Source organism: Octodon degus, unplaced genomic scaffold (genome assembly GCF_000260255.1).
Source record: "Octodon degus isolate 3935 unplaced genomic scaffold, OctDeg1.0 scaffold00098, whole genome shotgun sequence".
Lineage (NCBI taxonomy): Eukaryota > Metazoa > Chordata > Mammalia > Rodentia > Octodontidae > Octodon > Octodon degus.
In genome coordinates, this window is record NW_004524674.1 from 5,723,077 (window position 1) to 5,746,413 (window position 23,337).

Genomic DNA, 23,337 nt, shown 5'->3' on the forward strand with positions numbered 1-23,337 from the left:
TTTTTTTGAGACAGAGTGTCTACGAAGTTCAGGCTGGCCATAAGCACACTTTGTAACCCAGGCTGGTTTTAAACTCTCAACAGTTCTCCTACTTCTGCCTCCCAAGTGCTGGGATTACAGGTGTGAGCCTCCATGCCCAGCACCCATCTTTAAAAATGATTGTTATCATCTTGTGTTTAGTATTAGAAATTAAACCCAGGAATATTCTACCACTGAGCTATCTCCCCAACCCTTTTAATTCTATTTTTATTTGTTTTATTTTTGGCTTTTGGAGAGAGGGTCTCTATGCAGCTCAGGCTGGCCTTGAGCTCACTTTGTAGGCCAGGATGCTTGGTCTTAAACTTGTAATGATCCTCCTGCCACAGCCTCCTGAGTGCTGGAATTACAAGTATGCATCCCCATGCCTGCCCTACAACCCTTTTCTTTTTTTGATAGACTCTCACTAAATGCCCCAGGCTGGGCTCAATTTGTGATTCTCTTGTCTCAGCCTCTCAGAGTGCTGGGATGACAGGCATGGACCACTAATCCTTTAAATTTATAAATTATTGTGTCCTTGTTTTCCTCTAAATAATACTTTTTGTACTTTTTTAAATTGTAGAATCTTCAGGTCCTTAAAAACCTAGAGCTGCACCTAGGTGAAACTAACTGGGCAGGCTGGGTAGTTTTCTCCAGCACGTTGCCCGGATGCAGGTGTGGTCTGTTTGAGGCTCCCATCCCTGCCATAAGGTCTGTCTGTGTTGGAGAATGGCAGGGCAATGCTCCATGCAGTCCATCCACCTCCGTCTCTGAGAGTCTGTGCTTGTGATGGTTCTGGTTGTGACTGTGTATGCAGTAGCCTAACAGGGCATGTCCAGGCTGATGGCCCCCAGACTCTGGCTGGCTGCCCTCTCCACCATGGGCCATGAGGGGCCGGAGGCAGAAGGGGAGCAGCTTCAGGCTTTTTTTTTTTGCTTTGGGCCTTGAGAAGCATCCTGGGAGGCAGGGCCAAGGAACACAGAAGGCATCGCTGGGGGAATCTCAGCTTCCCTTCTCCCACTGATTTCTTGCCAGGCCTGGGTTCTGAGGCTTGCTTCCCTCTCCTCAGTTCTTCAAAGGGAAGGCTGGCTTCCTGGGGCCCCCTAGGAAGGAAAGTTCCTGAAGGGTTGCGCCCTGGGGGCTCAGAGGTTAGGAAGTAGGAGAACGGGGCTCCCAGGTCACAGGAAAAAGCCTGAGAGGTCTCCTAGGCACAAGGCCGGTTCCCAGGTCCTGCCTCCCTCTACTCCTTGGCTCTGGAAACTAAAGAGAAGACAAAACAGAGGAAGGCAGAGGAGAAAAGGCAGCCAAAGTGGTTCAGACGCTGTGAGCCCCCAAGATACAAAAGAAGCCAGAACTTCAACATTCTTTCTTCGGCACATATTTCTAGGCTGCATACTGTGAGCTAGCTCTGTTCTGTGCCCTCTGTGTCCAGAGGGACATAATCCCCAACAAAGCAGACAACAGTCTCTGTCCTTATGGGCCATGCATTCTTGTAGGGGACATAGTCAATGTACATTATACAAACTATATCATTTGGTCAGGTACCATGGCACTTGCCTATAATCCCAGCTACTCAGGAAGCTGAGGCAGGAGAATCACAAGTTCACAGCCAGCACAGGCAATTTAGCAAGACCCTATGTCAAAAAAATAAATAAATAAATAAAAAAGGTTAAGGATGTAGCTCCGTAGTCAAATACCTCTGGGTTCAACCCACGATACCACAAAAATAAATTTAATCAACTAAAAATAGAATTTCGCAGCTATTAAGTGAGGTGGAGAAAAAACAAACAGAAAAGGAAGTAAAAAGTGAGAATTGTCACCTCCTGGGATGCTCAGATCCCAGGTGGTGATCTTCTTGAGAATGTGGAAGTCAAGAGGGGAGAGGCCAGGCTGGGGCTGAGTATGCCATGCAGAAGGAACTGTGGCCACGAAGGCCTGGAGGTGGCAGTGAGCCTGGGGGTTGGACAGGCTGGGAGGGAGGTGCTCAGTGCAGGAGTGGCAGGAGGTGACACAGACAGGGCAGGGCAGGTAGGACCTTCTGGGCCTGGGTATGGATTTAGCCCTGGGTGAGATGAGAAGTTGTGGGAGGGCTCCTCCCCCACTGTTTTGGTCTCATCTTACTTTGCGAATTTTAATGTCATTTCAAACTTTCAGGGCCAGGGTTGTAGTTTAGTGGCACAACGCTTGCCTGGCAAGTGTAAGGTCCTGAGTTCAATTCCAGGTACCAAAAAATGTCCTGAGTTCTATTCTTGTTACAAAACAAACAAGTCAAACTTTCAGAAAAGCAACAACAGTCTTCTTCTGGTTGCAGCACTTGGCAGCCACAGTTACAGTGCAGTTGTGGCCAAGTCCAAGAACTACACCATGCACAGCCAGTCCCAAAAAATGGCACAGAAATGGCATCAAGAAACCTCAGTAGGGGGCGGGGAGATGGCTCGGCGGAATAAGCGCTACCCTGGCAAGCACAAGGGCCTGAGTTCAATCCCCAGTTCCGCACAAAAAAAAAAAAAAAAAAAAAAAAAGAGAAACCTCGGTCACAAAGATATGGATCTCTGAAAGGGGTAGATCCCAAGTTCCTTAGGAACATGCATTTTGCCAAGAAGGACTTCAAGAAGATGCAAGCAAACAATGCCAAGGCCACGAGTGCATGCACCGAGGCTATCAAGGCCCTCGTCAAAGCCCAAGGAGGTCAAGCCCAAGATCATCCCAAAGGGAGTAAACCACAGGCTCACTCGACTTGCCCATATTGCCCACCCCAAGCTTGGGAAGTATATCCGTGCCAGCATTGCCAGAGGTCACAGGCCTTGCCAGCCAAGGCCCAGGCTCCAGCTTCTGCTCCAGCCCACACCTCCCAAAGGTGCCCAGGCCCCTGTGAAGGCTCCACAGTAAAAGGGGAGCCTTTTATCTTATCTGCTGATGTAAAAACAGAAGGACTGGTGTGACCCCTGGGGTGCCATCTGGGGGAGGCTGGTGTCCCCCTGTGCTCTCTGTACAAAAAACCTGAGGCAGGAAAAAAAAAAAAAAAGAAAGAAAGAAAGAAAAGCGGCAACAGCACAGGGAATCCCTGGTATACTCTTTTTCTCAGGTCACACTGAGTGTTTGCATTTGATCCATTTGCTCTCTGGTTTCTTGCCTACTAGTATATGCATTCAGAATAGCTATCATCGAAACCATTTGGAGGTAAGATTAAAATATAGGGCCTTTTTGTTCTTTCATTTGGTTTCTCAAGTCAGGCATAGTAGCACACACCAGAGGACAGCCTGGGCTACACATTGAGTACAAGCCTAGCCTGGACTACATAGTGAGACCCTGACTCAAAAAAAAAAAAAAAAAAAGTTGGTTTCTTTGATACCTCTTCAAGGTGAGATTCAAGGTCATGAATTTTTGGCAAGACCATCAACACATAAGTGTTTCTCATTTTGTCAGAAGATACATATCAATTCTTCCCAAAGCTCAGATATTGTCCTCATCCCTATGCTTCAAATGGTGTTCATAAATATTTACCAACTCCAGACCCAGTAATTCCATGCTAAGCTATTTTTCCCAAAATAAATAGAAACCTTTGTCCAATATTCAAGGTATAGGCTGGGGAGATAGCTCAGCAGTCTAAGTGCCTGGCTGAGAAGCTCAAGAACCCGGGTTCAATCCCTGGTACTACATGCCGTACTGACATTGAAACCGGGCATGGTGGTACACACCTACCTGTAATCCCAGCGCTGGGGAGGCTGAGACAGGAGGATCACTATGGTTCTGAGCTGCATAATAACTTGTACCAAATAAAGACATAAATAAAACATTTTAAAAGTTATTTTTAAAAAACAACAAGGTATTTACCGGGTTTCTATGTAATGTATGCGTGCATACAGTGCTAGGGATTGATCCTGGGATCTTCACACTGATCTAAAAATCTAAGGCCTTATTTATTTATTTACTTACCTAATCATTTATTTTATTATTTTTACTTTTTTGGGCAGAACCGGGGACTGAACGGGGACTGAACCTTGTGCTTGAACCATCTCCCTGGACCCCATTTATTTTATTATTAAATTGCTAAGTTTCCCAAGCAGTACATTACACATCAACAGCAGCAACCTCTTTTCCAGGTTCTGCAGTCATCTGAACGAAATTTTAGGCACCCAGACACTCCATTAAAAAAAAAAAAAAAAAAAAAAGCAGAAAGAAAGGAGAAATACCCTGGTATTGTTGGGTTCTGTTTTGTGTTTTTGAAATAGGGTTTCACCGTGCAGCTCAGGTTGGACTTGAATTTGATTTGTAGCTTAGTTGGGCCTCAGACTTGAAGCAATCCTCCCTCCTTGACCTCCGAAGCCCTGGGATCATAGTTGTGCACCAACATCACCTGGCTACCTTCTTAATTCTAGAGGGGGAAAGCCCACAACTGGCATTACTTTAATAAATCTCTCTCTTCCCTCTCCTGTTCCACTGCAGATGTATTCCTACTCAGCAGCAGCAGCAGCAGCAGCAGGATACAGACCCTAGAGTTTTTCCAAGTGCGTCAGATAAGGTGTTTTCCTTTGAAACCATGAGCCAGCCAGATGGTGTCATGAGACTGGTAGGAAGCTGTGGATGTGTACTGGCATAGGAAGCCCTCACATACATTAATTATTCTCAAGTACAGAAGTACAAACAGACTAAGTCTCACAATAAAATTTCAAAAGTTTTTGTTCTGTAAGTAAAAAGAAAATTATTAACCACTGATGTTAGAGATTGTCTTTTAATAGCATCCTTGAGAATAAAATATTTATTATTTTAATAGATATCTAACATCATGCTAAACAAATATTGGACTATTAATAAAAATGATGTACTTTTGGGCAAGGAATTTTGATAATAATTGACAGCCAAGTGTGCTTCTTCGAAGGAGTTACATAGATTACATGCATACATATATACAGAATTGTGTACTCTGTATACATTATATATAAACACATATATGCAATTCATACATGTACTTTCTTAGAACTTAGCTTTATTGAGATGCTGATAAAACTGGACTGCAAGGGGCTGGGGAAATAGTTCAGTTGAATAAGTGCTTGCCTGGCAAAAGCAAAGGCCTGAGTTCAATCCCCTGGTCTAAAAAAAAGAAAGAAAGAAAAAGAAAAACTGGAATCCATTAACAATCTGAATATATGGGTGATAATCATCTACCTTCCCTCATGGTCTAGTTTGATAGTGCAAACAAACATACTTCTAAAAACAAACATTGAGAAATAACTTTTTTGGCTCACTCAGGCTACCTTTAGGGCAGCTCTGGTACAGAGTGTAGAGCTGTGGATTGAACCAGAGTCTCCTATACCTGACTGAACTTACTAAGTAACAGCAGGTGTGTTTAAACAACTGAGCCAACCTAGAGACTCCTAAGAGTGGGTAAACTGAGAAGAGAAAACTTTTCCTTATGTGTAAGAAGTGTAGCCCATTGTTTTTGGTTTGTTCATCTTTTTTTTTTTTTTTTTTAGAACTGGGGATTGAACTCAGGCCCCTGTGCTTACCAGGCAAGTGCTTATTCCACTGAGCCATCTCCCTGGCCCCAGTTTGTTCATTTTTGAGACAGGATCTCACCATGTAGTTCAGGCTAGCTTTCAACTCACTATGTAGCCCAGGCTGATCTCAAACTTCCAGAGATTCTCCTGCCTCAGCCTTCACAGTGCTGGGACTACAGACATGTGCCACCACACCAGGCCTATACTTTAGTATATTTTCAATCAATAATCTTGAGAAGCTTTTACTTAGCACATAAAAACTCAAACTAGTAAACTAATAAATTATGATTTTCTAATTTTATCATTTTTAGGCATGCTGCTTAAAATAATGTCAATGTAATGCCACGCCTGATTACAATTAAGTACACAGACTGAATATACTGTCTGAATAGATAAGACATTTTGTTTGAATTATCACTGGTGATACCATATTCATTTATTTATTATTTATTTTTTGCAGAACAGGGGATTGAACTCAGGCCCTTACACATATTTACATCTTTATAAAAAAAATCTAATTTATAAATTTTCCATGTATTGATTTGTCTGTTTTCCTCATTGACAATGTATTTCTTAGTTACCAGAACCCAAAACTTGACGATTTAATGTCTTATTGATACTTTTCTGAGTGAAGCCAGTATGTCAACCTCAGGTTTGCATTTCTATCAAAGTGTGCACCTGCGGTGTGTCATAAAAAAACCAAACAATATCTTTGAGTAATCCAGAGGAGATGTTTGATCTTCCCTAGTGCGGAGATTCATAGTTTGGTGGAAAATGACCTCTTACAATAGGGAAAAGAAGTAAAGTATGTGGTCACGGCCTCAGCTGCGATTGTGGATGTTAAAGGAAACGTCAGAATATTTTCTCAGTGAAACAGGAAGACAATCTATGCCAAGATGAAGAGGGGATACGTGTGCGCAGTTAAAATAAGACAATAATAACATAGGTGGAGAAATGGGTTAAGGGACGGTAATATGAATACCGAGCGACCCCGAGAAAACACCTTCATTTAGTGGAGTTAGGAATTGAAATAGTCGGTTTTTTAAGCTTTGCTGTCCGCGGGAGATTGACCCTCGCAAGAGGGCGCTGGCGAGCTGGTCGAGTTCAACAGATCTTCACAATAATGTGTAGTTTCTACAAAGAAAGGACTATAAAAGAAATGGCTTCACTCTCTGAGGGTAGGTAGCACTCTCTGTTGCCAAAATCGCCGTCGCTGTGAGCAGGATTCGAACCTGCGCGGGGAGACCCCATTGGATTTCGAGTCCAACGCCTTAACCACTCGGCCATCACAGCCACGTGCAGCCTGCAGCCTGCACAACTATAGCTGCCTATCAACGTGCCCGCCTCCTGCAAACCCCGCCCTAGTAGTTTTGAGACTATTGTGCGCATGCGTGCATCCCGACAACCGGCTACAACCGCGGGCTCCTTGCACTCTACAGTGAACTTCAGTACAGACTTTAACAAAAGGAGCCAAAACCTGAGCCCAGTTTCTGCTTCACATCTTGGAGGCAAAGTGAATCTTCGCTAAAAGTGCACCGCAGCAGATAAGAATTTTTTAAGTAAGGTGCAAGACACACTTCAAGGGTGGATGGGCCCGGTTTCTTATCCAGCAATAATTCACTTTTCCCAACAAGCTTAGGCACCGCTGGGATTCGAACCCAGGATCTCCTGTTTACTAGACAGGCGCTTTAACCAGCTAAGCCACGGCGCCGACAAGGAACATGGTGACACCAGCAGTAGATCAGCTGTTAACTCTGTGCCGGTGTGACTAGGTAAAGTGACCAGGTAAATTGCAAGGTCTTTGAGGACTCAGCCCTCCCGAGTTCGGAGCACCTTTTCAGATTCCAAGCAGCAAGATTGACGCTCCACCCTCCCCAACACCTTTCTGGGCAACTCAACTAACGTGAGTCTACATCCTGAAGGGCCATCTCCGTCATAGAGCCAAGAAGAGAATCTAAACGCGTTTTACTGCCTCAGGGCACTGCGGGTTTAATGGGCCTTTTTCCTTGGCTCCCCGCAAAGAGCCTAGGCTGGGGTTTGCCCAAGCCCTTAGCGGCAAGTCATCTTTTTTCAGAACAAGCCGCACTAAAGTGATGGTAGAAGAGGAGGGTTTGAATCAGGTCTGTAGGCTTAGCTAGCCTCAGCAAGGCCTTTTTGTCTGGAAGGGACGTGGAAAGCAGAGGAATGGGGTTTATCAGAGGATGGAACTGCCCACCCCACCTTTCTAGAAGCAGGGACAATCGCTTCTCAGATTTTTGCCTAACAGCATGCATGAAAGCAGGGACACTCCTCCCCTCACCCAACCCCAAACATTTCATTCCACAAAGTCTCGATTTTTTTTTTCTTTTTGTATTAAAAAATAACAGACACAATATCAAAAACACAAATGCCATTGGTAGAGGGGAGAGCTGAGAACGCCGGGGTCCCACCTTGAGGGGCAGCACCAGGGACTCCATGGTCCACCAACCTCCTCCACCCTGGAGCAGCTAAGGGTTCAAACTTCCGGATTCAGCTTGGCCCCCAGCTCCCCTCCTCCCGCGTGGGGAAGAAGCAAGAGAGCAAGCTGTCTCCTCCAATAAATAAGTGCAGCCCCAACCTCCAGGACGAGATTCAGGCTCAGCTGGGATTTGGAGAAAATACTTCAGCAGCTTATCAGCAACCACACCCAGAGGGACTCCACACCAGCTGAGAGAAGTGACCCTCATCCGGGCTGGGCTGAAAAGTTCCATCTTCTGTTCCTTAAGAGGCCAGAAGCAGCCCCTGGATCCTGGACTGGCGATGGGGGTCCTGCCCCCTACGGTGGCAGAAGCTGGGACAGTTTCCTACTGGTTGGTCCAGCCACAGGTAAGTAGCAACAGGGAAAAGGAAGCCTCTCAAGGACCCCAAGAAGTGGCCCCAAATGGAGTCTAGCTGGTGCCACTTTCTGCAGCAGGTAAGGCTGGACTGGATGAGCTCCCTCCTTGTTCCTCCTCCTCCATGGCCGAGTCCTGTGAGCCTGAGACCTTGGCCTCAGCTTGGGCCCCGGGCTCCTCCCCCCCCTCCCCCTCCCCCCCACCTCCTCCCTCCTCCATGGGCTCCAGCCCCAGTCCATCCAGCTCTGAGAACAGTGGGGGGTCAGTGTGGCCAGCAGCTTGGGTGCTGCTACCACAGTCCACACAGGCCTTGAGGGAGAAAGGAAACGAAGGAATCAGGCTGAGTCAGAAGCTGGCGATCAGCTCCCTACCACATCCCCCACCAACCCAACCTTACTAACCAAACTGTACTCCCAACAAGTAAGTCAAACAGATGCCCTTAGGGTCCAACAAATATAAAATGCTAAGTATCCTCTAGCCAGACTCCCCATGGAAGTCACAAGTTACATTAACATAGGATGGGCTCAGAGAAGTTCTGCCAACACCTCCTGTGGTTTACTACTACATAATCCAGCAGAAAATTTAGTGGGATTAATGTCCTTCAGAATTAATGATCCATAGACACTGAGATCCAGCCCTTAGCCTCCATCCCTTGAACCTCAACTCAGTCATTTCTTCTTCCCATCCCCAGCTTTCTCACCATCACATCAAGGGCCTGAGGCAGCTGGCCCTTCCGGACCCAAGAATGCACAGCACCCAGTTCCCGCCTCTGGTCGTCTGAGAACCGAGGCTGCTGCTTCTGCATGGCCCGGAGCCGCTCCCGATCCTGCTTCAGCACAGAGGCCATGTCCCTGTGTGAGGAAGGAGTTCAAAAGGCAGAGGATGGGAACCAGGGCCAAAGGCAGGATCCATGAGGCTGGCATTCTTCCTCTACCAACCGCCCCCATCTACTAGGCCTCCTGAGCCTTCCTGACCTCTAGGAGGCAAAGCCCAGGAAACCTGTTAGTCTAGAAACAGCAAGAGAGAGCTCCAAGGAGTCAGGAATAAAATGGGAACGCCCAGTTCAGAGCCAGGGACTCCTAAGTTAGCTGGGCAGCAAAGACAGGTCAGTCTCCCTGCTATCTCTGACAGGGAGGCAGAGGTGGCCTCTGAACTCACCTGGAGGGTACCTGGTAGGTCATCATGACATGCTGGTCAGCGTTGGCCATGAGCAGCCAGATGGGATCCTGGAGCACATACTTAATGACCTGGTCCCCAGGCTCAGCCCTGGCCTGAGAAGCCCCAGCCTCAGCCTCTGAAGAGTCAATGCTGCCGAAGTACTTGCTTGTGTGGCTGCTCTGACTGCTTCCTGTGGAGTGCGGGGCAGGCCAATGGACTCAGCCAGTCAAACTGCTGACCCTGGGGTTTAGCAGCCCACCCTCATAGGCCCTGTGGCCAGCACAGCAGGCTCAGAGAGCCAAGATGGCGACTGTGCCCCATTTCCCCATTCTACCCTGGGAAATGAGGGCTGGGCACTCACGAGTAATGCTGGCTGAGGTGCTGCCGCCCTCATGGGAGCCTGAGCCAGACCCAGAGCCCAAGCCAGAGCCCAAGGAGCCTGAAGCTGCAGAGCCTGTGCCAGAGCGGGAGTCCTCCTGGAGGAGCAGCTCCAGCAGGTCACTGGAGCCAGAGAGCGCATCTTGATTAGAGGACTCAGTTACCTCCACCTACAGAAAGGGGAGCAGAAGGAGAACAGGGAGGGTGGAGGCCTTAGCATCTGGGCTTGCCTCCATCGCTTCCACGGGGTGGGGTGGGGGAGGCACACCCAACCCAAATGATCTCTGCTCTCCACTCCATGACATGGGGTCAAGCTGAGGGAGGAGAGCTGACGAAGAGGAGGGATGTGATGCTGGACCCTCTCCAACTTCTCAGAAGTTACTGGGGTGTCCTCGCCACCTGTCAGACAGGACAGTCCCTTCACAGAGGAGGCAGCCAATTGTTGCCTTGTTCAGAAATTCAGCTGGGGTCTCCCAACCCACCACACTGCTCCAGAAGCCAAGACACCAGCCCAGGACACTACAGAGCATGAAGTGGCACCAGATGGAAGAGAGGCAGGGGCTGAGGGTGAAGGGCTGGAAGCAGGGTGTAAGGGATCAGTGCTCACCAGTCTGGTCTCCGGCTCTGTGGCCTCCTCGATGGGAGGTGGGGGCCCAGCACTGCTTCCAGGCCCCCCTGAAACAGCACCCCCCTCAGTGCGGGAGGGCTCCTCCAGCTGCAGCAGGTTGAGCTGGAGTGGAGAGCTGCATCTTGAGTTGAACAGTGGGGAGTCCGGGCAGTGGGGGGGGCTAGGGGGCAGTGGCAGCAGGGACGGTGAAGGTGAATGGGAGGCAGGGGTGAGAGGTGCCTCAGCAGGGGCCTGGTGTACCCCATAGGGATAGCTGGATGGGGTGGGGAACAGATAGTTAGGGAGCACCAACGCCACCACTGGAGTTACCAGGGGGGCAGAGAAGGCGGCAGGGGTCACAGAGGTGGGGACAGGGGAAAGAGGCTGGGGGCCTCCTCTAGGGGAGAACACTGGGAGAGGGTAGGGCTGAACCACTGCTGGGAAGGTGGTAGGGGCTGGTGGGGGGGGCCAGGGGCCAGAGGGGGGCACAGATGAGGGATGGGAGACATAGCAGGGGCCTTCAGCCCGGGAGGTCGGATGGTGGCGTGAGCGCTTAGCTTTGGATCGGCAGTGGTGTCGGCGGCTAGGGGGTGTGGGGCCATGGTGGCAGCCTGTAGGGAGAGACTAGGGTTAGTGTGGGCCTCAGCCTTGGGGTTAGTGTCTGCTACCTCTACTGCCCTGACACGCTGACTAGGCAGAGGGCAGGCAAAGGCCCTAGAGACTCTCACACAGAATATGGGACTCAGGAGGTGATGGAACTTTCATGGAAGAATCACAGCAGCCAGGGACAGGGGGATTTATTGAGAAAAAGAGCCAAAAAATGGCAAGGTTACAGGGGTCAAGATGGGAGATATGCAAAATATAGGTGCTGGCACATGGGAAGAGGCAGAGTGGGTCCAGTGAATAGGCAGGCAGTTCATCCATCTGCCCAATCCTGCAGGCGCTGTCAGCCTGCATACTCCTGCCAGTCAAGGATGTGGTCTGCCTGCTCACAATGGAGTGAAGACTTGGACAGGAAAACACGAACCTGAGTCCAGAGTTCTGTATCCACCTGTACATCTGTACAGGGCCTCCCTCAGGCAGCTGAAGGGGCTGTCTTCTTTTTCCCCTTGAGACCTTAACCCTACTCCAGAGCTGGCCCATAGTTCACATTGATCTCTTGATCAGTGACGACTAAGTTCTACGTGAGCATATTGCCTGCCTGTCCCCAGGCTAGGCCTGAACTAGCTTACCTGGAACAGAGCACCTCTGCCTGCCCACCTCAGTGCCTGTCAGAGAGAGGCCAGCCAGGGACCTGCTCCTAGGCAGAGTCCAGATAATGGAAGCAGCACTAGCTGCTAGGTCCCCAGAGTGGAAACATCTCCCTCAAGGCCCATCCCTAACAGTCTGGCCCAAGACTGGACAAAAGGCAGATCAGGGAAACCCCAGAGCGGTACCTCGCTCACCAGGGGCCGAGGGGGCTGTGGAAGAGCTGTCAAGTCCACGCAGCCTGCCAAGGTCTCGGAAGCGGCTGAGGAAGGCTTGCTCTTCCTTTTGTGTATGCAGGGACAGCACAGCCTTGGTCAGGCCCACTGGGCGGTAGGCATCTGGGGCTGGGTCAGGAGCTACTGTGGGGCTGGGAGCCGGGCTCGGGGCTGGGCCCAGGGCTAAACCAGGCAGCTCCTCCATCATGATGATGTCTGAGGAAAGTGAGATGGAGAAAAAGTCATCAGAATCCCCTCAGGAGTCAACACATCCACCCCACACCCTCTCTGCCAACAGCCAAGCCCCCTGCCTTGGCCCCCCAGCCAATTCTGGGCCCTGTGTACATCTCCTGACTGCCTTTCTGATGAAGCCATCCCTTGACAACTTTCTCACACAAAACTATCCTATGACAGAAACTACTCAGTCTCTCCCAGTAGCCACTACCCTGCCAGGAACCCCTGGGGGGCACCTTTATAACCCTTGCTGAAAGGAAGGCCCTCTCCTTGCCCTCCCTACATATATATATATTTTTTGGGGGGGTGCAGAAGGAGAGATTGAACTCAGACCTTTGCGCTTGCCAGGGAAGCGCTTATTCTACTGAGCCATCTCCCCAGCACCCCTACGTACATTTTTAAGGTTAATACCCAAAGACCCTTTTGGGGTCTTCAACATTTTTTAACCCAGGCCTCTGTGATTAGCATCTCAGGGATGAACTTCACTCCCTTAGCCCAGACTTTACAGGAAGAATACAGGAAGAACGGGGGAGGAGCAAGCAGCGGAGGCTGGCAGGCAAACAGCAGAGTGAGCAGCAGTAACCCCAAACTAAAAGCGGAGCCTCTTTCTCCATGTGGGGCTGGAGGGGGAAGGGAAAGGCTAGCAGGAGGGAGCTGTGGCTGACAGACCAAGTGGAGCCCAAGGACTGCCCCCCTTTCTCCACGCCCATACCCGACTCCGGGGGCTTCTTGTCTCCCACATGGACGATGGTCGAGCTGAAGCTACACTGACTGGTGATGGATACCACGCTCTCTGCCTTATTGGCCAGGGCGAGCGGGCTCAGGGCGCCTCCCACCACTGGCTCCTTCCGAGGAGTGGCCCCCTCCCCAGACAGCACTGCTGATGGTGAATCTGTGCAGAGAGATGTCACTGGTTACCACCCCCACCCCACCGTGAGGTCAGGAGTGGGGAGCCCAAGGAAGAGGAGGGATTGACAGTAGGAAGGAGTGTGGAGATCATGATGCAAGGGAGGAGGGCGGGGCACAGCAAGGTAGGGGTCCCCAAGGCAGAACTGTACAGACCCAGGGCCATGGGGCTGGATCAGGGCAGTGGGAGCCAGGTGTGCACTGAACTTTTACCTTTTTTGGCACCCACAGGGACTGGACCTGTCCTCTGCTTGTCATCATCAGAGGCTGAAGAGGCAGTATAGGAGGAAGAGGAGGCACATTTTCGCTTGGTCGTGCTGGGGATGTTGCAACTCTCCAGGTATCTGATGATGAACGTAGCAGAGGACATAAGGGAAGGTTTCTGAGTGCGGCAGAAACAGGGCTGAGACAGAATGTGCCGGCTGGGCCTAACCTGAGGATGCTGTCCAGGCAGTTGATCTGCTGGTAGGAGCAGCTAGAAGCTTCTTTCCTCTCAGCATCCTCAGGGGCCAAGGCCAATGGGGGTTGGATGGGAACAGGGGCAGCCTCCAGCTCTGGGTCTCGAGATTGCAAGGGAAGGGCCTTGGCCTTGAATGTTCCTGTAGCTAGAGCAAGAACAGAGAAAGGTAAATGGGTGGGGTGAAGGCCAGAGGACCCCAAATCTCACTTCTTTTTTAAATTTTTTATTATTTTTTTTTTCCCAAATCTCATTTCTTAACCTCCATCTACCATATCACATCAACTCACCAGGGAGGCGAGGCCGGGGTGGAGGCCGAGCCCGGGACTCAATGAAAAGCTGCTGTCCCTGGTGCTTCACCAGATGCACATCCTTACAGATCTGCTGGAAAGTCACCTGTGGGACACAGCAGAACAGCAGGCAGCACTGAGGCACCTGGCCACTGGCAGGAGCCAAAGACACAATGAAACAAGAAAGCACTAAGAGGGAGCCCTGGATTCCTCAGATAAGGAGAAAAAGGCAGGGCAGAGAAGACAAGAAAAAAACCTCTGGGACTAGCAATCCTGATTCTACAGAAGACATGAAAATAGGAAATTGGAGAGATAAAGTAAAAGAAGGTCCACTCACTGGAGCAGGAGGCCCAGGCCCCTCAGCATCTCCACCATTGCTATCACTGGAGGAGCCAGGGCTATGGAGAGGACCTGGGGATGCCACAGGGCCGACTCCACAGAGTCCAGTGGGGCTGGAGCTGTGCACAGGCTGCAGCGAAAAAGAACAATCAGAAATCTATACCTGCTTCCCACCTTCTCTGTTGCTTTCCAAGTTTATCCCATCAATTCTCATTCCTCGATTCTTACCTGCAACAGCAGCCGGTGGATCTGCTCGGAGAGCTCCTGGATCTCAGAGTCCAGGGACAGAGCCGAGCTAGGGACCGGGGGAGTGAACACATCCTCATTCAGGGGCGCCCTGTCAAGTGGGCAAGGGTGAGTCTAATCCTGTCCCCAGTCCTTCCCTTTCACCCCATCCCCAGTGCCACCTGGCGCAATGCCCCACTTACGTGCGTACTTTGTGGCGGCCCAACACAAAGGCCACCTTACGGCTCCAGGGATGTACGAAGCCGGCCCAGCTGGTGTCCATGGTGACATACTCCCCGTTGCGGGCACAGAAGCGGATAGGGGAGTGGTCAAAGGGTTGGCCTGCCAACTGCAGGACTGAAGAGAGTTGGAAATAAAGTAAGAGTCAGCGGAAAAACAGGTCTGAACAAAATGGAAGTCACCTCAACAGAAATCCTGCAGGTCCAGGGGAAGGACGGTACAATGAGAGGAACTCACTCTTCTTGTGGATGGCCAGCATGAGGGGTCGGTCCTCGGGATGCAGGAAGAGGAGCACTGGGGCTCCCAGCAAGTCTTGGGGCAGGTAGCCCAGCAGTGGGGCAGCCCTAGGATGGGAGAAAGTATTAGAGTAGCCAAAGCCTTGGCCCTGCAACCCCCCGCTTTTTTTTTTTTTTCCAGGTTCTGACTTCACCTTTCATCCACATCCTGGAAAAGGCAACTGGGAGTGTGCCGTGTGGTGAATATCCTCTTGTCAGGGGGGATCCGGGGAGCTGAGGCACAGAACATGTGGCTGTTGGATTTGTCCAGAATGGACAATCTTCCCTGACTAGAGCCCCAGCCTGACTGGCAATCCTCACAGTTCAGCTCTCGCCTTCATGGCCTACAAAAGGGTCTGAGCCATTCTTGTGCCTCAAACCAATAAAAACTCTAAAACCAGGAAATTATTCTTCATCCTGCCCCAGCTCAAGGCTCTCATCCAACCCTACCTCCAAGGGCAGCTTGAACACTTATCCTTGTATCCCCTTCTGTTCCAAAAGTCTGACTGGTGCCTCCCACTCACATTCTGCATCTCAGCTCCAACCAATAGGAAATTCCTTTCACACACACCCCCCACACACACTCCTGGCCAGGCCCCTAACCTGCCCACCTTCATAACCCGAGTGGATGCGCTCTGCAATGAGCAAGCAGCATGGCTGTGCAGGGGCTCCATCTGAGATGCGGATCTTGGTCACATATGGGGTTAAGCGGAAGGGCTGGTACCGAGGCCCTGGATCCCGGTCAGGACCTCCTCTAGCAAGGAGAGAGGAACGTTAAAGAATTTCAGTGGAAAAACATCAGCTCCTCTAACATCATAATCATGGCCCATACAGCAATATCAGGGATGGTTTAGGAAGGAAAAGCTTCCTCTACCTACCTGATACGGCAGAAGACAGACTTCTCCTGAGTGAAGTCCTTGAGGCCTGAACCTGAGGCAGATGAGGAAGCAATAAGCATACCCCTCTCCCAGCCTTTCCCTGAGCCAAGGAGAGTCCAGCAACAGAAAGCCTGGGTCCCGACCCCTCAGAACAGGAGCTTCCTTGGGCTACCCATCTCTCCCTACAAGCACTTGGATACCTCACCTGCAGAAGCCCCAGTGCCCCAGGTGGGGAGACGAGATGGGGCAGTGGAGCCATAGAAAACACCCACATCCTGGGGTGCCAGGAGCTCTGAGAAGCGAGCACCCCGGAACACATCCCTCTTGCACCGTAGCAGGACACCTGCTTGCTCGGAAATGTAGACGATTCGGCCTGTCAGGAAGGAGACAGCCACCGAGAAAGTATCCTAACAGGAAAGCAAAAACGAGCAGACTCAGGAGCTGTGGGAGTAGGAATGAGGTACACTGGGTTAGAAGGGCCAGACTGCAGCAGACCTGGTTGCGAAGTGTGTACTCAGACGTGATGTGTTCCAGCTCCTCCAGGGTGTAAGTAGACATATCCATGGCACAAGGCTCACCCTCTTCCAGGCTCCACTGCTGATAGTAATCTTGGTTGGCTGAATTAGGGTGAGGGTGTGCATGCAGCATTGGTTAAAGAGACTGACCTGTCACACACAATAGCCCAGATCCTAGCAAGTCTCTGCCCAGGAAGCACCACTCACCCTGCACCTGCTTGACACAGGCCAGTGCATACTGTAGCGTGGCAAGGGTACCAGAACGGCCCTTGCCCCGACGTTCTGGTGGCAGTCGTAGCTTGAGCTCCCGAAGTGCTGTCATGAGTTCCTTCTGGGTCCTTGCTCGGGCTGACTGTTCACTGCTGCAGGGCCAGCAGAAAAAGAGGGATAAAGACATTAGCCCCAGAATAGGGTTCGTACCCCAGACCTCTCCTCCCGCTCTCACCCCACAAACCTGCAGCCACTGGTAGATGGGTTGTCTTGCTCTGAGCTGGCACTCAGGAGGCTGTAGGCAATGGAACTGCTGGGTGGGGATGGGCTCTGGGAGTTTGTGCTAGAGGAGAAGCAACAACCCAAGATGAAGGCCAGGTGACACAACAGCTTGGGGCCTCAGCTTGCTCATAACGCCACTCCCCAACTTTGGAGTGCACATACATACCTCTTGCTGCTCTCAGTGGTCTCCAACAGGGCAGAATCCTTGCCATTGCCAGAGGAAGAGCTATGTGAGCTCCGCTGGGATGCACCCCGGGACTCATGCCCATTGGACTCATTGCCGCTTGAACCATTGCTGTTGGCATCAGTATCATCAGCCAGGCTGGGGCCTGGGCAAGGCCGGTGTTGTGGGGGCCCAGGGGATGGCACTTCTCCAGGACAAAAGGATTCTTCTGGCCTGGGGTCCCCTCCCCCATCAGCCCCTTCTAGGGGGCCACTCATGTCTAGGCCATGTGCAGGAGAATAGGAGAACAGAGAAGGTGGAGATGCCACCACAGATGCACAAGGGGGCCTTGAGGCCTGGCTGAGAGAGCAAGGTGGGATCTGTCTCCGAAGATTAAGAAGATTGATCACAGCCAACACCTGGAAGAGGCCAGGAAGGAGAGTTAGAAGAATGCTTTCAAAAAAAAAAAAGCTCATCTATTTACCCTGTGGCACCTGCAGGCTTCATTCAGACCCTCCCCTACTTGTCCCACGTTCCTAGGATCCAGGCCTGGGGCTTCCAATAGGGAACCATGGTAAGTTCGGGTTTGGTCCCGGTAGAGGTGTTGCAGGGAAAAGGGTTCTCTTGGGCCTTTTCCCCCATTCTCTGCCAACGTGGCACGGGTAAATGGAGCCTAAGCAGTCGACTAAAACTATGGGTGTGGGCCAAAGCCTGAAGGTTTTGCAGCCCCAGGTTCTAACTAGGCCCACAACAGGCCTAAGACTCTAAGGCTGCAGAGTTGTGGGGTGAGTGGATCTCCTCCTATATTTAGGCTTCCGGGCTAATTTTATCCGGGGGAGGCGACACCCCCGCCGCACATGCGCACCGGCGTGCGGGGCCCCACCACGCGCTTCCGCCGCCGCTGCGGTCGCCAAGGAAACCGACGTCAGCTGCTGAGCTCAGCGGTTGCTGGAGAGACCCGCGGGAGGAGGGGGGTGGGGGGGCGCGACCCCTCCCCCATTTCTCCGCTGAAATAGAGGAAAAACCCACTCCCACATGCGTAGACTTGGCTCAGGTCACCCATCCCTAACAAAAACTAGGTCCCAGGACGGCCCGGTGGGCGTATGAAGAGAGACAGCCTTTCGGGATTCCAGGGGGCCGATACTGGCCTCCCCAGAACAAAACAGAACGCCCCTCCGCCCTCCGCGCAAAAGACCCTTAGCCTCGAACTCGCATAGATCCCTGCCATGCTAGTCAAAACAATACACCCTTTCTTTCGCTGGCCCCTGTCCACCTCCCGACCACCAAGGCTAGAGCTGGCACCTGCCATCATCCAGGACCCAGGAATCCTTTCTCCTCAGTTCCTTACTTTTTTCTACCCCTCCTCCCCATACACATCGTTCGAGTTTGGGCAAGAGACACACAACAGACACCACATAGTTCTTCCTGCCTATACTCCCTGTCCAACCACACCCCCATCCCTGAGTATTTTCTGAGCGCCAGGGGAAAAGGGAAGGCTGTGGCCAACAGCAGGAACTAGCGCCGGGAACGGGATGTTCCTGCCCGAAGCGGGCTGACATCACGACCGGCGCAGAGCCAGGGACTAAAGGGAGGACGAAGGGCGCCAAAAGCCTGACAGGGTCTTGCAGGCAGGGCAAATCCGGGGACCCCTGAAAGTCGAGGAAGGAGACACAGGGCACGCCAGCGGTGGGTCTGTTGTGAGCCGGGATAGCTATGGCCGAGGAAAACTGGAGTAAGGTGCAGAGTGGTGAGGAACATTGAGGTCCCCGGCGCCAGAAAAGGGGTGGGCAGCAACAAGGAAGACGGATTACTATCCTGCTGTCTGAGCGCCTGAGCTGAAAGTGACCCGTCAGATTGGAAGTGGCGCCAGCCTGGCTCGGGGACGAAGGCTGGCTACGGGGTAGCTACGGAGATGCCTACCTGGCCGTGCGAGTACCCTCCAGCCGCCTGCCCGATGCTGTTCCAGCCCGCAGCCGAGTAGAAGCTCCGCGAGCAGGGAAGGCAGGTTGCATAATGCCAGGCGCTGCCCCTCATTGGCCTCCTGCCCAAAGAACCGTAGGCCCCGCCCACGATTGGCTGGGATCTCTCCCTGGCGCCTGATTGGCTACTGGCCCCCACTGAGGTCAGGGCTGTGTCACACACACGGGCGCACGTGGACCTGGGTGCTGGCGTTAGGCTGAAGGACTGCAGACACCGCCCAATGGACACAGGATGGCTTGCTCAGTGAATAATAGAAAGGAAGTGAGGTCAGGTAAACTGCACCTCTTTGGGGAAAATGCCCAGGCCACAGGGGGCTACTTCCTGAACTGACCAGCCTTACAAAGCAGGGCTCCTTGGCCTATCCAGGTTTAGGGAAGAGAAAGGCAGACCCTAGGAGCTGGACCAAACTCCATGAGATAGCTGCACCCTGGAAAGGGGGGGGGCTTGGCCTCCTCAGGTTCTCTCTAGCCTTGTCATAATACATTAATAATGAAGCTAACCCCATCTCTGAAACTTCAAATACTGAGAAAAGGGCAACTGAGGGTCCACGTGTGACTGGAGGGTGAGTGGGTGGAGGGAGAATACAGACAGTGTAAGAGGGCCAGAGCCAATGGAGGTTGTGAAAGGAAACAATGGCAGGTGTTCCCGCAGCCAATTGGAGAATAGGTCTCCCTGCAGCCTACATGGTGACTAGTCCTCTCCAAAGAATCCAGCCACCTACACTCAGGACTGCCCCAAAAGAAAGGGCCAGGAAGCTAGGGGTACAGAGAGCGGAAGGAGGCAGCAATGACAAGAGGCCAGCTGGAGTCCTAGACACAAAAGAAGGAGAGCTGTATCCGGTTTGGAAAAGTAAGATTTTTGGGGGCCCAGTTGAGACTTCATCTCTCAGTGTTGTCTCCAGTGCTCAGGACAGGGGCCTGACATATGGTAGGTAATTGAAAAACATGACAAAATGATGATTTTGTTTGTAAAATGGATAGGTATGGGAAGGAAGAAGACTCATGAACCAAGAAGGGGCTGAAAACTATCATTTCTTTTAAAAAGGGAAAAGTAGAACACTGAGCCCTAAAAAGAAAATCACTGAGCCCTAAAAAGAAATAGAGGCTGATTTGGGGAAATTTGGGCGGGGTATGGTGGCACACACCTGTAATCCCAGCACTAGGGACGCTGAGGCAGGAGGATGGTTGCAAGCTCAAGAGCAGCCTGAGCTACAAAGTGAGCTCAAGGCCAGCCTAAGCTGCATAACAAGACCCTGTTTCCAAAAGGCAAAAATAAAATTAAATTTAAAAAATAAAGTACCAGTTTGCAACCAAAACTGCTGTTACTCAGCTTCTTCATCCAGACTGTAATAAGTACAGTAGTTACTTTCAGAGATTCCCAGAATTGTGGGTAGCAAAGGAAGTAGCCCCCAGGCAGCCGCTGACAAAATCTGATGTTAGTGCTGCTCCTCACTGTCACATGGCCTAAGCTTTCCTTAACAATGGTGTTCCCCCTGAGTAGGTGAGAGGGACAGGGGGAGGGCTATGTGGAAAGCTGGGGTACAGGAATGTTACAAATAACCCAGAAAAGCTGAAGCAAGAAAACAGAAGAAACAAAGTATACAGAAGCCTGAATTCTCAATCTCCTTGAAAATGATGCTGTGGGTCCTTTCCCCTTTCCCCATACTGTGGCTCTACGGTGTCATTTTCAGAACCTCCTGTCTGGAAACAAGTTATTCGCCTCTCCAGCTCTCTTCTGGAGATTTAGGGGTGATCTCTCCTGACCCAGGCAGTCCTTGCTCGCTCACCTCCACAGTTGTCTTTTACATAAAAAATAGGGTCCTGCGCTCCAGCAGCCTCCACCTACTCATGAGGCCCAGGTCGTCCAGCCTCACGTCCCCACAGTAACCAGGCTCTGCTGCCGTCAGTGGAGGAGAGGGGGCGGGAGACAACGGTGACGTCAAAGCGGAGGAAGGAGGCGGGGCGAAGCAGCCGGGGAATGTGGGGCAGGGAGGTTGGAGAGGCAGCGGTTTGGGAGACGGCCAGCCCAAGAGGGCGGCGGCCAGCGCACTTGGGAACATCGTGTTCTCTTGGCTGGTGGCCCAGGACATGTACTCAGTCTGGACGCCACCCCCAACCTAACGACAGCCGTCCCGTCCCAAAGCCAGGGATTCCTGGAGAGAGGATTAGGAGGAAGGGGGTCCCTACTCCATCCCCATGGTTGGTTCTCTTTTCCGAATGCATCTGCCAGCCTTTCGACTCTTTTCTACAGATCCTGGCTCGGTCTTCCCCCCTCCCAGACTGTACACTGGTGCTGGCCTAGTACCAAAGAGCCAGGACAGGGAAGTTGGAGGCCCAGCTTCAGCGAAAGAACACTCACCTTTGCTCCCTCCTAGGCCCCCTTTGGAGCCTGAATATCTCTCGTTACAGTGAGGGAAGGGGGTAATGAGGGAGGCAACCCCAGAATGATTTGGTATCGGATGAGGAAATCAAACTGGGACAAAGCAAGTAGCTCAGTCTGGGACCTGGATTCTCAGAGGAATAGAAAGGGAGGAACGAGGGAATTTGGGCCTGTGCCTGAAGACCAAAGAACCAGGAAGAAGGACAAAAAAACATGACAGTGTGAGAACAGTTCCCAGCCACAACAGTCACATAAATTTCTCACCCTGTCATTCTTGTTTTGTCACCTTATAGCCATTTTAAGCTATATTTAAAAAAAAAAAAATGTGACCCAGCATTGTGCTAAGCACTGTGCATACATTGATTTTATTTAATTCCCAGAACAATACTGTGAGGTATTATTGCCCCTCCATGGTGGACAGCTAAGGCTCAGAAGTTCCTAAAATTGCCTGAATTGCCTGCTTCATAACAAATGGGGTCCAGGGCTCATATCGGAACTCTAATGATGGTTTGTTTGTTTTTGGCTTCTTTAGGAACCCGTGAGTTGTTACCCAACCCTCATTTCGGCTTTGGCAAACCTGGCCCTCCCAAATATCCAGCTGAGTGTAAGTTTGATGCCTCAAACACAGACTTTATCCAATCTCTCTTCCCCTTTTGCCGATTTTGAGACACTCCACACACATCATAGTCTATCTTCCAACGCACACAGAGTCCTTGAGATCATTCCAGGAGCCTCCAGCCCCAGTGATTTCTCAGGAACCTCGCTTCACTTTTCTACATTATCCCACCCCACTTTAACACAGATCTGGTTGTACAGATACCAGAGCACCCTCCTGATGCCTCCTCACCTCCACCAGCATAGGAAGAGGTGTACATGGCATAAACCCCTACACTTCCTCTCAGAAACTAGGTATCCCATGTTTCGGAGACCCAAATCATCCCCTTTACACATGAGATAGACACCCAGGGCCGTGAGGAGACTGGCTTTGCATCGCCCACTCGGCACACCACCTTTTTCAAATCTCATGCCAATATTCTTGCACACACACCCCCCATCTGTCCTACCAGGGCATCTCTGCCTCTTCCAAGTTCTTAAAACATCTTCCCAAACCTCAATCGTGGAGTGGCATACCTACCAGCTCCAAGCAACCTCCAAGATCAGAAGTTCCAACTCCCTCGGGTCACTGAAGGCTTCTGAGCAGTGCCCTCCCCAAAGAGTCGGGCCCAGCACTCTAGGTTAGTAAAGGATCTGATGTCAGTAACTCAACTCCGTCCCTGTAGAGCTGAGTTCGCAGTTCATTTTCGCGACAACCATCAGTGCTTTCACCAGGACGATCACACATTTGCATGATCACTTCACTCTATTAACACCCCTTCTGACTAACACCCACACAGCCCAGGGAAAACCCATATAGAGCGCCCCTCAATTCTCTCCCCGCTAGGCACTCACCGCTCAGAGCACAAGAAGCCAGAGTTCTTCACAATTGGAACTGCAGTAGCCGCACCAGATCCCTCCAGGCCCTCCTACCGTCTGACCTGCCACGCCCCCAAAGTTTATTGGTTTAGAGGCGAGGACCCATGCCCTGCGCCGCGTGCAGCTGCTCAGCCCCCGCAAAGGTTTCATTGGCATCTCTGGTCGCCGTCATCTTCCCATTGGTCTGCGTGACAACCGGTAGTGAGAAATACACGTGAGGGAGGGGTCGCTCTGGCGCATTGATTGGACGCCTGACAGGAAGCCACGCCCTCTATACTTCTAAAGTTCTTATTGGTTATTAGGGACAACCCCCAGTCGGGCTAGATCGGTGACACAACTGCCAGTCCTGCCCTTCAGGCTTTCTCATAGGCTAAGCGGTCTCAGAGATGTAGAGGACACGTGCCCGCGGTCTCACGCGGCAACTTGTTTACCCAGAAGCTGGGGATTTTCCTTGACGACACTTAGCCTGGACTGGGAAGTCTGCGCAGGCGCCTCGAGTTTGACCTGCACGCAAGCGCAG

General features: G+C 51.4%; 1 protein-coding gene and 2 non-coding genes across 5 annotated transcripts; all 3 read right to left on the reverse strand.

Moving 5' to 3' along the window:
- Positions 1-6,724: 6,724 nt before the first annotated feature.
- Trnas-cga lies at positions 6,725-6,806 on the reverse strand. The gene has a single exon. It is a non-coding gene; the product is annotated as a tRNA-Ser (tRNA).
- Positions 6,807-7,150: 344 nt separating this feature from the next.
- On the reverse strand, positions 7,151-7,224 carry Trnat-agu. The gene has a single exon. It is a non-coding gene; the product is annotated as a tRNA-Thr (tRNA).
- A 623-nt stretch (positions 7,225-7,847) lies between these two features.
- Per1 (period circadian regulator 1) lies at positions 7,848-22,898 on the reverse strand. 3 transcript variants are annotated; one of them, XM_023723405.1, is made up of 24 exons: positions 22,794-22,898; positions 22,480-22,575; positions 16,989-17,404; positions 16,785-16,883; positions 16,538-16,692; positions 16,311-16,432; positions 16,021-16,222; positions 15,816-15,867; positions 15,549-15,691; positions 15,093-15,171; positions 14,900-15,006; positions 14,626-14,779; positions 14,426-14,534; positions 14,196-14,327; positions 13,859-13,964; positions 13,545-13,716; positions 13,325-13,455; positions 12,918-13,097; positions 11,945-12,187; positions 10,509-11,119; positions 9,885-10,071; positions 9,524-9,713; positions 9,066-9,216; positions 7,848-8,674 (listed from the first exon to the last, which is right to left on the reverse strand). In XM_023723405.1, exons 3-24 carry the CDS (start codon positions 17,261-17,263, stop codon positions 8,420-8,422), a joined length of 3,855 nt encoding a protein of 1,284 aa, XP_023579173.1. In that variant the 5' UTR covers positions 17,264-17,404; positions 22,480-22,575; positions 22,794-22,898; the 3' UTR covers positions 7,848-8,419. The 3 variants fall into 3 exon arrangements, with proteins under 3 accessions (XP_023579173.1, XP_004638500.2, XP_004638501.2); XM_004638443.2 differs by lacking the exons at positions 22,480-22,575; positions 22,794-22,898 and adding an exon at positions 18,906-19,382; XM_004638444.2 differs by lacking the exons at positions 22,480-22,575; positions 22,794-22,898 and adding an exon at positions 18,906-19,381 and having other exon boundaries at positions 11,954-12,187.
- Between the last annotated feature and the right edge of the window lie 439 nt (positions 22,899-23,337).